The sequence below is a fragment of the Heloderma suspectum genome, chromosome 11, assembly GCF_057233095.1.
Source record: "Heloderma suspectum isolate Gila_16-S chromosome 11, 16-S_ref, whole genome shotgun sequence".
NCBI classification, from domain to species: domain Eukaryota; kingdom Metazoa; phylum Chordata; class Lepidosauria; order Squamata; family Helodermatidae; genus Heloderma; species Heloderma suspectum.
In genome coordinates, this window is record NC_139468.1 from 44,944,432 (window position 1) to 44,958,264 (window position 13,833).

General features: G+C 44.5%; 1 protein-coding gene across 3 annotated transcripts in view; it reads left to right on the plus strand.

Annotated features, from left to right (window-relative positions):
* IQGAP1 (IQ motif containing GTPase activating protein 1) overlaps positions 1-13,833 on the plus strand; it is a 190,814-nt gene that overhangs the window by 151,452 nt on the left and 25,529 nt on the right. For all 3 annotated transcript variants that reach the window (XM_084817840.1, XM_084817841.1, XM_084817842.1), the window contains 4 exons: positions 29-192; positions 12,152-12,376; positions 13,351-13,491; positions 13,589-13,673. In XM_084817840.1, the coding sequence (XP_084673966.1) occupies positions 29-192; positions 12,152-12,376; positions 13,351-13,491; positions 13,589-13,673 (615 nt within the window). The remainder of the gene's footprint in view (positions 1-28; positions 193-12,151; positions 12,377-13,350; positions 13,492-13,588; positions 13,674-13,833) is intronic.

Consider the following 13,833-nt stretch of genomic DNA (forward strand, 5'->3'; position numbering starts at 1 on the left):
TCATGATCTCCTTCCTGTTTTGCTGCAGACTAACCCAACTTACCTGGCTAAGTTGATTTTCCAAATGCCACAGAACAAATCCACAAAGTTCATGGATTCTGTGATCTTCACACTGTACAACTATGCATCAAATCAGAGAGAAGAATACCTGTTATTGCGCCTCTTCAAGACTGCGCTGCAGGAAGAGATCAAGTAGGTCTTTAATTTAGCACTGATATTTAAAAACTCTCAGTGATATCCTGGCATGTAAGGATATATTTTAAGCTGACAGTCGTCTCCTCTCAGACTCTTGTTAGGAACTTGGGGTTGCTTCATCCATTCAGAAGCATTTATTCCATTCCATGGAGGAACCCTTGGCTACCTGTCATGGTCAGACTGATTGTGCTTCGAGCAGCTGTTTGTTCTTGAGGGTTTTAGCTGTTTGGAAATTATGGCATACAGGGTCAGATCCTTCAAACCACCCCACCATATCCATGTCGGGTTGTAGGGGGTGGAGGCAGCGGTGTACAACTGGGAAAGTTAGCTAGCTTTCATCTGTGTACAGGGTTGAATTGCGTGTTACAGATAATGTCATAGCTGTCCCTTCTGGAGGCTTGAGTAGGTCACCCTTCCCCTACCCCTGTAACTCTGAGAAGGGAAATCTTGGCCTGTGTGAATTTCGATTTCTCCAGCAGCGCCATGTGGGGCAATCTTCATGTTTGGGACATAGGGAAGCGGTGCTTGCACAGGTACTCCCCACTTCATGCTTTGGCAGCAGTCCTGAGGCAGCCACTTGAAGCCATCAGAAGTTGTGGCATCAGTCTAATGCGTTGTACACGTATGCACACAGAGACCTGAGTAGCCCCCTTACAGTTCATTGACTTAGGTTGCCAAGATGGCTGCTCATGGAAGGGGGAGGGGGTCATGGTTCTTTCTGGAGAAGCTTTATTTATTTATTTAAAATATTTCTTGGCCGCCTTTCAGGGCAGAAGCCCTCCCAAGGCAGCATACAGATAAATAAATAAAACACATAAAACTTGCATGATACTAAGAGCAATAAAAAATAAGAACACAATAAAAGCAACAATGGAAACAGCAATGGAAACAACAACAAAACTAGTAATGAAAGCGGCAATCATAGAAGGCCGGAGTAAAATAATACCTTTTCAAGGCCTTCTTAAAAGTCTGTTGTTGGAGCATGGCAGAACCCCAGTTGCAACTCATTCCAGAGGTATGGGGCCATTGCAGAGAAGGCCTTGTCATGTGTAGTCACCCACCTAACTGCTTTCACAGGCAGGCAAATCAGAAGGGCCTTTCTTGATGATCTAATGTGCGGGCAGGTTGATATGAATGAAGGCAGTACTTCAGGTAATTTGGTTCTGAACCACTTAAGGCTTTGTATTGTTAAGGAAATATCCAAGGCAGGTTAGGTTGAACAGTCAGGAATTCATTGAAGCACAACACAGCTGTGGGAGAGTCAGACAAAACGGAGTCTCTTCAAATACAAGAAACAGGATGCTTTTATACAGACTGAAAGTCGGAGAACAAAGAAAATACACTATGCATGCTCAAGAGTTAATTTAGCTCTGCAGCAGTCTCATCAGCACAGCTGCATTCTTATCTTCAGGGATGAGCTACTTTGGTGGATAGGAATTTTTTGCTTATAATGAGTTACAGCTACCTTCTCATGGTCAGACACATATACATTCTTTCAATCCCATCAGGCACATTGCTTGAACCAAACTACTTACATGGCCTAGTCAGGCCTACCTTCACAATCCCCCAGTTGAGCCTTTCAGGCTCACCATCTATACTTGTATTGTTATCACTTGTTTAGTCTTTTTATCTCTCTTTTTTTTCTTTACACATCTCTCTTTGCATTCTGCTGACTATTTGCTACAATTTAGCTTTATGTATAGATTTAGGCCGCGGTGGCTTAGTGGTTAAGACGCTGAACTGCAGACTGGAAGGTCGGCAGGTCAGCAGTTCGAGACCCGAGTGCTGCGTGACGGAGTGAGCTCCCGTCTTCAGTCCCAGCTCCTGCCAACCTAGCAGTTCGAAAGCAAGAAATTGCAAGTAGATAAATAGGTACCGCCTCGGCGGGAAAGGTAACAGCGTTCCGTGCACCTCGGTGTTCAGTCATGCCGGCCACATGACCACGGAAGTGTCTTCTGACAGCGCTGGCTCTTCGGCTTAGAGACGGGGATGAGCACCGCACCCTAGAGTCGGACACGACTGATTGGGGACACCTTTACCTTTTTTATAGATTTAGTAGTAGATTTAATACAACATTTAATTCAAGCAATGGTTACTTGGAACAAAACAATGCGAACAACAATTATGCTTATTACATTACACATCTTTTTTAGGTGGCTGTTTCGGGTAGATCTAGGTAATGTGGTTTAATAATTTCAGTCTGATTTAGCAGGATGTGGATCATTGGTGTGCCTCTATGGGCATGGCCTGGCACAGGGCTGCAGATCCAGCAGTTGGCTACATTCAAGTCTACTCGAATCTTGTTCACTACTTTCAAGAAAATGTTCTTTGCTTTCAGGCCACAAAAGATGCTAAGCAGCAGCAGGATGCAGGTGGGTCACATCATGAGAATGTGCCTCTGGTGGAGACTGAGACAACTCTTTCTTCACTAACAGGTGCTAGTACATAGCTAGATCTGGAAAACCAAACCCACCATCATTAATTGGAAGTTGCATCCTTTTCAAAGATATTCTTGGTGGAAAGGAACCCCCCAAAATTTACAAAACAAAGCATTACGTTTTTGGAAATATTTGCCAGGTATAAGTATAGGGATCCCACATATAACATAAATAATTCGAGGTATGGTATTGTTAAGGAAATATCAGAGGCAGGTTAGATTGAACAGTCAGAAATTTATTAAAGCACATCACAGCTGTGGGAGAGACAGGCAAAACTGTGTCTCCCCCCAAAAAGAAAACAGGATCCATTTATACAGACTGAAAGTTGGAGAACAAAGAAAACACACTGCGCATGCTCAGAAACCAATTAGAACTCAGCAACAGTCTTATCAGCACAGCGGCCTTCTTTTCTTTAGGGATGAGTTACTTTGGTGGATAGGAATTTTTTGCTTATGAGCAAGTTACAATTACCTTCTCATCGTCAGACACACACACACACACACACACACACACACTCACTCACTCAATCCCATCAGTCTCTTTACCTCTCTCTTTCTCTTCTTTTCACATTTCTCTTTGCTTTCTACTGGCCATCTGGTGCAGTTCAGTTTTCTGTATAGTTTTAGTAAGGAATCTGGTACAACATTTAATCAAAGCAATGATCACATGGAACAAAACAGTACAAACAACAATTGTGCTTATTACATGGCACACCTTGCTAGGTGGCTGTTTCTGATAGATCTAAGTAATAGGATTTAGTCATTTCAGTCTCATTTTGTGGAACTGGGATCACTGGTGTGCCCCTATGGTCATGGACTGGCACATGGCTGCAGATTCAGCAGCTGGATACATCTGAGTGTACTTGAATCTGGTTCACCACTTTCAGGAAAGTGTTCTTTGCTTTCATGCAACTGAAGGTGTCAAGCAACAGCAGGATGCAGGTGGGCCACATCATGAGAATGTGCCTCTGGTGGAGGCTGAGACAACTCTTTCTGCACTAACAGGTGCTAGGCTCGCTGCTAGGCTTATGCTCACCTCACCAGCAAGTGCTTGGCTCACTACTGGTCCTTTAGAGGTGGCTGTTTTGTAATCCAGAGGAGGCCAATGTGCCAATAGTCTAAGAAGATCTCACAAAGGGCAACAAGCCAGTACCACAATGGCAACCAGAGATGTTCTTCTCTTTCTGATCCAAAATGACTCAAAGGGCTGTGTTAGGGCACATCCAGTGTTGTCTGGCTCTGGGGCGCGTCGTCTCCAGGGGGCAACTCTTTCTTGCAGTGGGATGCGGGGATCCAGGTAGGCTGTCTTTGCGGCTTCACAGCGGTGTGAGTGGTCAACAGCACCTGATGGGGTCTTTTCCAGTGAGGCTCAAGGGAAGACTTCTTCTGATGGATGTAGACTCTGTCTCTAGGCTACAGGTTGTGACACTGTATCGTAGGAACGCCTTCACACACTTTATTAATGCTTGGTGTTAGTTCAACATAGTCTCATCCTGTAAATGCAAGTTAGTAAGATTTAATAGGTGCTGAAGACATGAAGAAGTCTCATGGGCTTCTTTATAAGGCTCTCAGGGGCACTGAGCGGTTTGTCAGTGTGACGTGGCACATATGTTTGTCAGGGCCAAAGGTAGAGCATCTGGCCATTTAAGTCCAGTTTTAGCACAGACTTCAGCTAATTTGTTCTTTAAGACTCCATTCTTTTTTTTCTACCAGCCCTGCTGGCTGGGGATGGTAGGGGCACTAGAAATGCTGTTGAATTTGCAGAGCTTTGTACATACAACTACTAATACATATTTAAAAGAACTACATTTCTTCATTTGAATGAAATCTATTTGTATGTTAAAAGAAAGCTTACACATTACTTAACTCTTTGTTCAGTCACTCTGGTTTTCAGGGGAGCGATGGGGCGCCATACTCGGAGCTGGTTATCTGAGCAGGAGGTTCACCTTCATTCTCTCAGACGAGAACAGATAACAGGCTAATTCACTCAGGATTTTATACAGCAAGTCTCACTAAGTTAGAAAACTGTCAGACAGTGCACACACTGCTGGCCCTCCTTCACCAAGGGCTTTCTCTTTTGGCAGCAAAATATATTTTCTCACAGTACAGAAAGAAGTATTCATAGAATCATAGAACAGTAGGGTTGGAAGGGGCCTACAAGGCCATCGAGTCCAACCCCCTGCTCAATGCAGGAATCCAAGTCAGAGCATCCCTGACAGATGGCTGTCCAGGCTCGTCTTGAACGCCTCTAGTGGGGGAGAGCCCACCACCTCCCTAGGGAATGGGTTCCATTGTCATATTGCTCTTACAGTCAGGACATTTTTCCTGATGTTCAGCCAGAATTTGGCTTCCTGGAACTTGAGCCCATTATTCCATGTCCTGCATTCTGGGATGATTGAGAAGAGATCCTGGCCTTCCTCTCTGTGACAACCTTTCAAGGACTTGAAGAGTGCTATCATATCTCCCCTCAGTCTTCTCTTCTCAAGGCTAAACATGTCCAGTTCTTTCAGTCTCTCTTCATAGGCTTTATTTCCAGTCCCCTGATTATCTTTGTTGCCCTCCTCTGAACCCTCTCCAGTTTGTCTGCATCCTTCTTAAAGTGCGGTGCCCACTTCTGCCACTGCAGCTCCCCTGGCCAACTCCTGTTTGCTCCCCCTGTTCACTCGCTCTGATCACTCGCTCTCTGGGAGCTTGCTTGCTTCTGTAGTCCCTGGACCAGCTGGAGCAGCGTCCTCTACACTGTTCTGCTCAGCTGGGAGGCAGGAAACAGACAAACATTCCTTATCAGATAGAAGGTACACAGTGTGAAGAGCGAGTACAGTGCATTGTTTTAGCTTCTGTGAGTAGGAAAAAACGTGGCTTCTGCTCTACGTGAATACAGCTATGAGAACAAACTCTAAAATCATGAAAATTGCTAACTTTCTAGCAAATCAGCATACTTGTGCTATTGATCACTGCAGAACCACATATGATTCTGGTCAAATTCATACCTGACTGCTTGCCAGTCTTCTAGAACTAAAATTAATACACTGTCTCCTTGAATTTTCACAGTCTATATGCAGTTGTTTGTTAAACAATTAAAACAAATCTTAAGTCATTAAGCAAAAAGACAAAGCAAGAAAATAACAACTAACACAACAATGGAACAATGCACAACACATAGGATTTCAACTCCACTTTTACCTCAGTGTACAAATATATCTCACCAGTGACTTTCAATAAAAATTTACACTTACTTAGCCCACTTTAAAATCTCATTCTCATCTTGACAGCATCATTCTAGTACATGTAGCATCTCTCAACCAACAGTGGATTCCTGCACTGAGCAGGGGGTTGGACTCAATGGCCTTGTAGGCCTCTTCCAATCCTACTATTCTATGATTCAGTTTAGCTTGCATTTTCTTCTTTGTGAAGTAACACTTACTGGGACAGACAGAAGGTTGAGCCTAAGCTACAGTACCTGTTCAGTTGTTGTTGTTCAGTCGTTCAGTCGTGTCCGACTCTTCGTGACCCCATGGACCATAGCACGCCAGGCCTTCCTGTCCTGCGCTCTCTCCCGGAGTGTGCTCAAGTTCATCTTCATTGCATCGGTAATGCTATCTAGCCATCTCATCCTCTGCCGTCCCCTTCTCCTTTTGCCTTCAGTCTTTCCCAGCACCAGGGTCTTTTCCAGGGACTTTTCTCTTTGCATTAGGTGGCCAAAATATTTGAGCTTCAGCTTCAGTATCTGTCCTTCCAATGAGCACTCAGGGTTGATTTCCTTTAGGATTGACTGATTTGACCTCTTTGCAGTCCAGGGGACTCGTAAGAGTCTTCTCCAGCACCACAGTTCGAAAGCATCAATTCTTTGGTGCTCAGCCTTCCTTATAGTCCAGCTCTCACAGCCATAGGTTACTACTGGGAAAACCATAGCTTTGATTAGACGGACCTTTGTCGGCAAGGTGATGTCTCTGCTTCTTACTATGCTGTCTAGGTTTGCCATAGCTTTCCTCCCAAGGAGCCGACGTCTTTTAATGTCATGGCTACAGTCAGACGCAGTAGCTAATACATGACCATACAGATGATCCTCAGCCAACACTCACTCTCTATTGCCAGTCACACACAGTGATTGCATCTTGATTTTTACATGGGAGAAGCTGCTGCTGCTGTAGCTTTTAGGTGGCATATCGGACAATTTGTCTAGCAGACCCATTTGATGACTAAGAGGAGTAAAAAGCTCACGCTCTCACATGGAAAAAACAATAGCCACAAACACAGATATAAAGACATTTTCTCTAAAAGCAAAAACAAAGTTACTGAGTACATTAAACACTTTATTCACATTTATGCAACTTGCTTGATCTAAATCATTGTGGCACTTTCATCCCCTTAGGGGATTGACTCATTTCTGCCCTTCTTATCTGCTACTACAAGAAGGACCATGGGAGCTACCAGGCAGCCGTCTGGGGAGCGCCACAAATGGTCAGTGTACTGAGGACAACCAGCCAGTCTCTACTTTTTCAACATTTGGTCCTGATTTTGGAGTTGTGCAACATCTTCAAAAGTTGCCATGGGAGACTGGTTTATTACTGAAAGAAATAAGGCAGTAGCCCTAGAGAGGGCAAAAAGTTCTGCCACTTAAGCAGAAGTACAGTTAGGCAAAAGAATTTTGTTCTGTTACAATATGGGAAGTACAGGCAGCATATCTCTTCAGCATTTCTTTGACAAGACCCATCCACAAAATATACACAATCTACATTAGTCAGTGGCTCATCTGACAAGTCTGGACATGGCTTTGCTAGGTGCTCAGCCACTTCTAAACAATCATAAGGGGTTCTTTCAGAAGCATCAGGCAGCAAAGAAGCAGGATTTGGAGTGGAACAACGTTGCGCTGTAATATAAATGCTACAGAGAAGCAAAATGTCATACCTGAAGAGGCGTGACTGAGACAGGTGCTGAGTCTTTGCTTTGAGAAGAAGAGCTGCCACTGAGGTACACAGACTTAAAGGAGAACATCGCACAATATTTTCAGAGGCTTGAACAAGGAAGGCAGCGGCTGCAGAATCAAGGAAAGCCCTGTAATATGTTACTGGTCAGTGTTTATTTCCATGCTTTTAGGTAAACACACGAAGAGCACAAGGATTTTTGTTATAACGAAAGAGCCCAAGTTGTTTTGGAGCAGTGGAAGCAGATTCAGCTTCGGAAGACCAGGGATCTCAGGAATATCTGAATATACTCTGTCGGGGAACAAAGATAGTGCAACCAAGTTTACACAAAAGGTCAATAGAAAGAAAAAGTTACAAACCTCTCAGCTGTCTTAGAAGTTTTGAGGAGGAGGGGGAGGAGGGGGACGCCGCTGGGTGGTGTGAAGTGTTTCCATCAGCTGGCCAGGCTGGTGGGGGCACTTGTTTTTCTAATGCTCAACTTGGCTACAGAAAAGCGGCAGCAATGCTGGAATATTTTTCCAAAAACGTCTTTCGATAATCCATGTAGTCTGCTGTAGTCTCACTTTTGTTTTGCTTACAATTGATGATCTTTTTTTTTAGCCTAATCGGTTTTCTGCAGCATCTCTCCCATACTGGAGGCGTTCAAGACGAGGCTGGACAGCCATCTGTCAGGGATGCTCTGACCTGCATTCCTGCATTGAGCAGGGGGTTGGACTCGATGGCCTTGTAGGCCCCTTCCAACCCTACTGTTCTATGATTCTATGATGCGAGCTTGGTCTAAAGTATTAAGATCAGCTGGTTCTTGATTTGGCCAGTTTGCTTGTTCCTTTAATCTAGTGTTCACTTGTTGGGGCAAAATAACTTGCATGAGTTGATTCGTGCTGGCCCAGTTAGGATTTTAACAAGTGATCACTGTTTGCAATTTTTCTCTAAATTTCTATGGCTTTTCTCTGGTGTTTCAAAATTTGACCTGGTCTTTCATTTTTTCTTGGGAGTCCTTAGGACTCCGCTGCCCAGGACTTAGGTGACCTTTCTGACGTCTCAACAGACTTATCAAAGAATGCATTGTCATTGACCCTGTGCCACCTTGGCCCTCGAGATTCCAAGGCTCCCTTTAAATGCACAATTCTGTCCAAATCAAAGGTCCCAACCTTCGGATGTTTGGACGGGTCAAGTTCCATTTCCATTTGTCCAAAACTTGCGAGTCTTAGGTCCGTAATTCCTGTACATGTACAATGAAGGTGTCCCTTTTGGGGCTGCGGAATTTCTTTGGAAGAATCCAACCCCATCCTCAATTCACACAGGAGCACACAGGAAAACGATCAGGAGGCCTCCACAGGTTGCAAGAAATGGAAGGCACTGCCAAATTCCGAGGTACAGTCAGAGATGGACTCTCACTAAATTGGAGGCACAAGCAGTCACTCACGGTCTAGGGAGCTCATACCATGGCAGAGAGTGAAGGAAAGGTTGGGTCACTCACTGCAATTTCTGTTCATTCAGGAATAATTTATTCAGGAGGTCCGTGCCTTGTCGGCTGGCTCATACCATGGAGGGAAGAAGGAAAACTCACTCACACAAGGCTCCAGCGACTATATTTGCCCTGGTCCTTTTTACCTCAATTCATACCAGGCAACTTTCATTCTGTTTTTTTCCTCAGTTCACACAAGGCAACTCTCATTCACCTGATGCCATATCCCACGGACTTCTGTACTTCTTCTTTGGAGAACAAAGAAAACGCACTACGCATGCTCAGAAACCAATTAGTACTCAGCACAGTCTTATCAGCACAGCACCCCCCAAACAAAAACAAAACAAACACTAACCAAGTGCTTAAATTACTGACTGTCTCTTTAAAGGTGGCATCTCATCAGCCAAGGCAGAATCATCCTATGGGCAGCCCCACACTGAGTCCCAGACTTAGAGATTTCAAAAGGTCTCTTACCTTGGTGCGTGCTTCTGGGATGTTCAGTGAATGGCAGTCCAAATAGGTTCAGTTCTCCTCAGCATTTGGGATCCGAGTCATGGCATCAAATTGTTAAGGAAAGATCCAAGGCAGCTTAGGTTGAACAGTCAGAAATTGCTTAAAGCACATCATGGCCGTGGGAGAGACAGGCAAAACTGTGTCTCTCCCAAATAAAAGAAACAGGATCCATTTATACAGACTGAAAGTTGGAGAACAAAGAAAACGCACTACGCATGCTCAGAAACCAATTAGTACTCAGCACAGTCTTATCAGCACAGCACCCTTCTTATCTTTAGGGCTGAGTTACTTTGGTGGATAGGAATTTCTTGCTTATGAGCAAGTTACAATTACCGTCTCATTGTCAGACACACACACACACACACTCAATCCCATCAGGCACCTTGCCTGAACCAAACTACTTCATGGCCTAGTTAGGCCTACTTTCACGGTACTCATCTTAAGTGTATTCACCTTATCCCATAAAGTCAACTTTAAAGATGCCCATCTATCTATATCTCGTGAAATATCCTTAATCAACTTGTTTAAATTTAACCTAATCATTTGAGATATATCTCTAGGGATAATTATTCCCAAATAAGTAATAAACTTTGGCCACCATCAAAATTTCCAGTTGGCTAATACATTAGAGTATACTCTATGTCCAATCGGCATTATTCTGACTTTGACCAATTAATTGCATAGCCAGACAATTCACCAAAGGTATTAATCAATTCCATCAAAGCTGGAATTGATGACTGGAGTTTCAAGATAAACAACAAAAGATCATCAGCATAAAGATTTCTTGCCTTGGTAAATTGTCGTCTTCTATCAGCAGTTATATTATTTAATATAATCAGGAAAAAGCATAGTCTTGTCCTTGGCTGGCCCCCACCGAGGCGCTCCTCTATCTCTCGCTTTACACAGGAGATATTCTTTAGTGGAGGCCCGTAGAAACTGAATGATAACTGGCCCCGCTCTAGAGCCTCGTGTGGAACCGGGAACCCGATAAGCACACTCAATATCAAGTGGAAAATCAGAAAGCAAAGCCAGTAACTCACACAGAAATTTATCCATAAACTCAGCAGGACGGAGATCTGTAGCCAACTCTCTGAGGCCGAGAATACGCAGATTAGCGCTCCGAGTGAAGGCTTCTAGTTGAGAGATTCGAGCAGTTAGTACACTGTGAGAGGCACCCATTGCAGTTTCGTGAGGAGTAACCCAGTCTTCGAGTGCATTAACTTTTGACTCCATCTTTTGAAGACAAACATTGATTGAGTCCACAGACCCTTGAAGAGTAGTGATGGAATCCTGAATCGTTTTCAGCTGTTCACGCTGTTTGAGCTTCTTTGACTGAAAAGATAACTGTGAAGACATATTTTTCATCAAAACAAGCAACTCCTCTCTCTCTATCGCTTCATTAGAAACCTTTGCTGGGGGCCAACCGGGGGGGGGGGGGGGGTAAGCAGCGTTCCCAAGGTTTTCTTTTGGTGTTGTCATTCTCCTCTCACCTCTGAAAACACAACAAGCAAATAAAAGCGCAGAAAACAAAAAGCAAAAGCTTAAGTAAGTTTAATTGCAAATACCCAGATAACGTAACGGTCCCAAAGAGGTATTTTAGTAGCCGAAACTTCAGCGAGACACAGCAAAGAGCTGATCATGATGCCATTTCCAACCAGAAGTCCTAGGCGCCTCTTAAAGAGCCATTTTTTCACCCAGTGAGTGTGCTACCCAGTTTGTGTGTTTGTAATTATGATGTTGTATTGGTTTTAATGTTTTTTATCAGTTTTATATGAATGTTTTAGCAATTATTGATGTCTTTTAATCTACAGCATAATATATTTTAATGTATTTGATTTTCCTGTAAACTGCTTAGAGACATTTTTAAATACGGTCATCAGTATAGACATTTTAAAAATAAATAAATGTGAAAATATAAAATTCAGCTGTTGCTTGGAACAGTTCAGTTCTGCATCTCCATCTGGATTTTATATTAAGAGTTTCATTGTCTGACCAGCCTTTACAACATCAGTATTATGAGCTTCTTTTCCCCCCTCCTATTCCCCACAACCGGCATTTTCCCTGATTAAGAGATCTGAAGATCTTGAAAAGTTGCATATATGGATTTTGGAATACATAAAATTAGGAATTGAAATTTGTTGGCAAGAGGTTCAGGACAGGCACAGTACATAATTAACTTTCAGCAGGGGTGGGGAACCTCTGGCCCTTCAGATGTTGGACTACAGCTCCCATTATCCCTAACCATTGGCCATGGTGGCTGGGGCTGATGGGAATTAGAACTCAACAACATCTGGGGGGCCATATGCTCCCCAACCATGATTTAGAGGATTCATTAGCCACCACTGACTTAAATGTGTGTTTTATTTTCTTTTTAAGGGTTAGACAGATTCATGGAGTTGGTTGGTGTTGGTCCTGCTAGGTACATGGAACCTTCATGTCCACAGGCACTACATCTCCAAGTACCAGATCCTGCAGACAAACATGGGATGGTCATTGGCATCATGTCTTGTTTGTGAGCTGCGCAGGGGGTACAACTGACTTGTTCGTTTGGAGACAGAACGTTGGGTTAGAAGAACCTTGGGCCACAGTGGGGCTGTTCTTTTCCTCCTCCAGATCAAAGGTGGATCAACTACATGAGATTGTAACTGGAAACCCCACTGTGATCAAGATGGTGGTGAGCTTCAACCGTGGGGCTCGTGGGCAGAATGCCTTGAGGCAGATTCTAGCACCCGTTGTGAAGGAGATCATGGAGGACAAGTCTCTCAATATCAAAACTGATCCTGTGGATATATACAAGTCGTGGGTCAACCAGATGGAGTCACAGACTGGAGAAGCCAGGTGTGGGGACTGGTCAAGCTCAAGCATTTTTGTTGTTTAAGATGTTTGATGTGCCAAAAAGATCTGGAGAGCGAACCCAAGACTAGTGCACCACAGCTCCTGTTGAGGTTTGCGAGTGGCATACAGGTTCATTGGGTTGCATGGTTTATAGGTATTGATCAGAAGTGCTCCATTCTCCTTTTTCTGGAAAACCTAAAAGAAGCCATTCACTAATAAATAAGAGGGATTTTTTTTAGTGGAGGTATCACACCGGTTGTCTTAAGGTGTATTCTACATCCATGCCATTGTTCCATGGAATGCTCAGATCAGCTTAGAACCCATGAGGCAGCTTGGTTGTGGTCATGAGAACCTGTATCTTCCTAGAAACCGGGGTGGGGGGTGGGGCGGGGAGGCCAACTGCAACACCATCCTCTGTTTCAGAATAGTGGCTGCTTGCTAAAAAGGCAGCCATCTTCTCTTCCTGCTTCTGAATCCACAGAAGGGCAAACTGGTTCTAGAAAATGTCCTTTTAAAAAAAAACTAACTCCCCAGGAAGGGAAATTGAGAAAAAGCTGCATGCTTCTTTCCTCCTGCTTTAGTGCACTTCTCAGGGGGCAGCCATTCTAATGTTCCCTGGTCACGCCCCCTTCCCCCCAACTACCAACTGTGTTAGCGGTCTCCCAGTCTTTATGCTGTTTCCCCCTCATTCTAGAAGGCTGAAATGCCTCTCTTGGGCTTATCTCCTGGCAGAAAGGGCTGGAAGCTACTGCTAGGTTGGGGGGGGTGTAATTTTGGCTCCATCCCTTTTGCCTTTGGCCTACCCCCTTTGCCCTCAGCCCTGCCCACCACTAGAATTCAGCCCCCAAGAGCTCCTCCAGAATTGAATGTGGTCCCTGGGCAGAAAGAGGCTCCCATAAAGGCACAGCACCTCCAAAGTGGAATGTGGACAGGGCCCACTTGAACCCCCAAGTCTCACCTGTGGCTTTTCCTGGCAGCAAGCTGCCTTATGATGTTACACCAGAGCAAGCCCTGGCCCATGAAGAGGTGAAGACTCGTCTGGATGCCTCCATCAAGAACATGCGGACAGTGACAGACAAATTCCTGCTGGCCATCATCAGCTCCCTGGAAAAAATCCCGTGAGTGTCACAGGCTGCTGCTAAGGCAAAGGTGGGCAAAGGCTCCCGTCCTGGTCTCCTCACTTCCTGTTCCCTCACTATCTTGTCCCTTCTGCAGTTATGGAATGCGCTTCATTGCCAAAGTCCTGAAAGATTCCCTTCATGAAAAATTTCCTGATGCCGGCGAGGATGAACTGCTGAAGGTGAGAAAAGTAATGCCTTAGCTGCCTTGTGTCTTGTCAGAGTGGCCTGGCTGGGCTCAAGGGAGAGAGTGTGCTGGCTCTGACAATGGGTTGAGGAGGGAGACTTGCTGCTTCTGCCGCATCTGTCTCTCTTTCTGCTGGGCTTCTTCTCTAAAAGGGA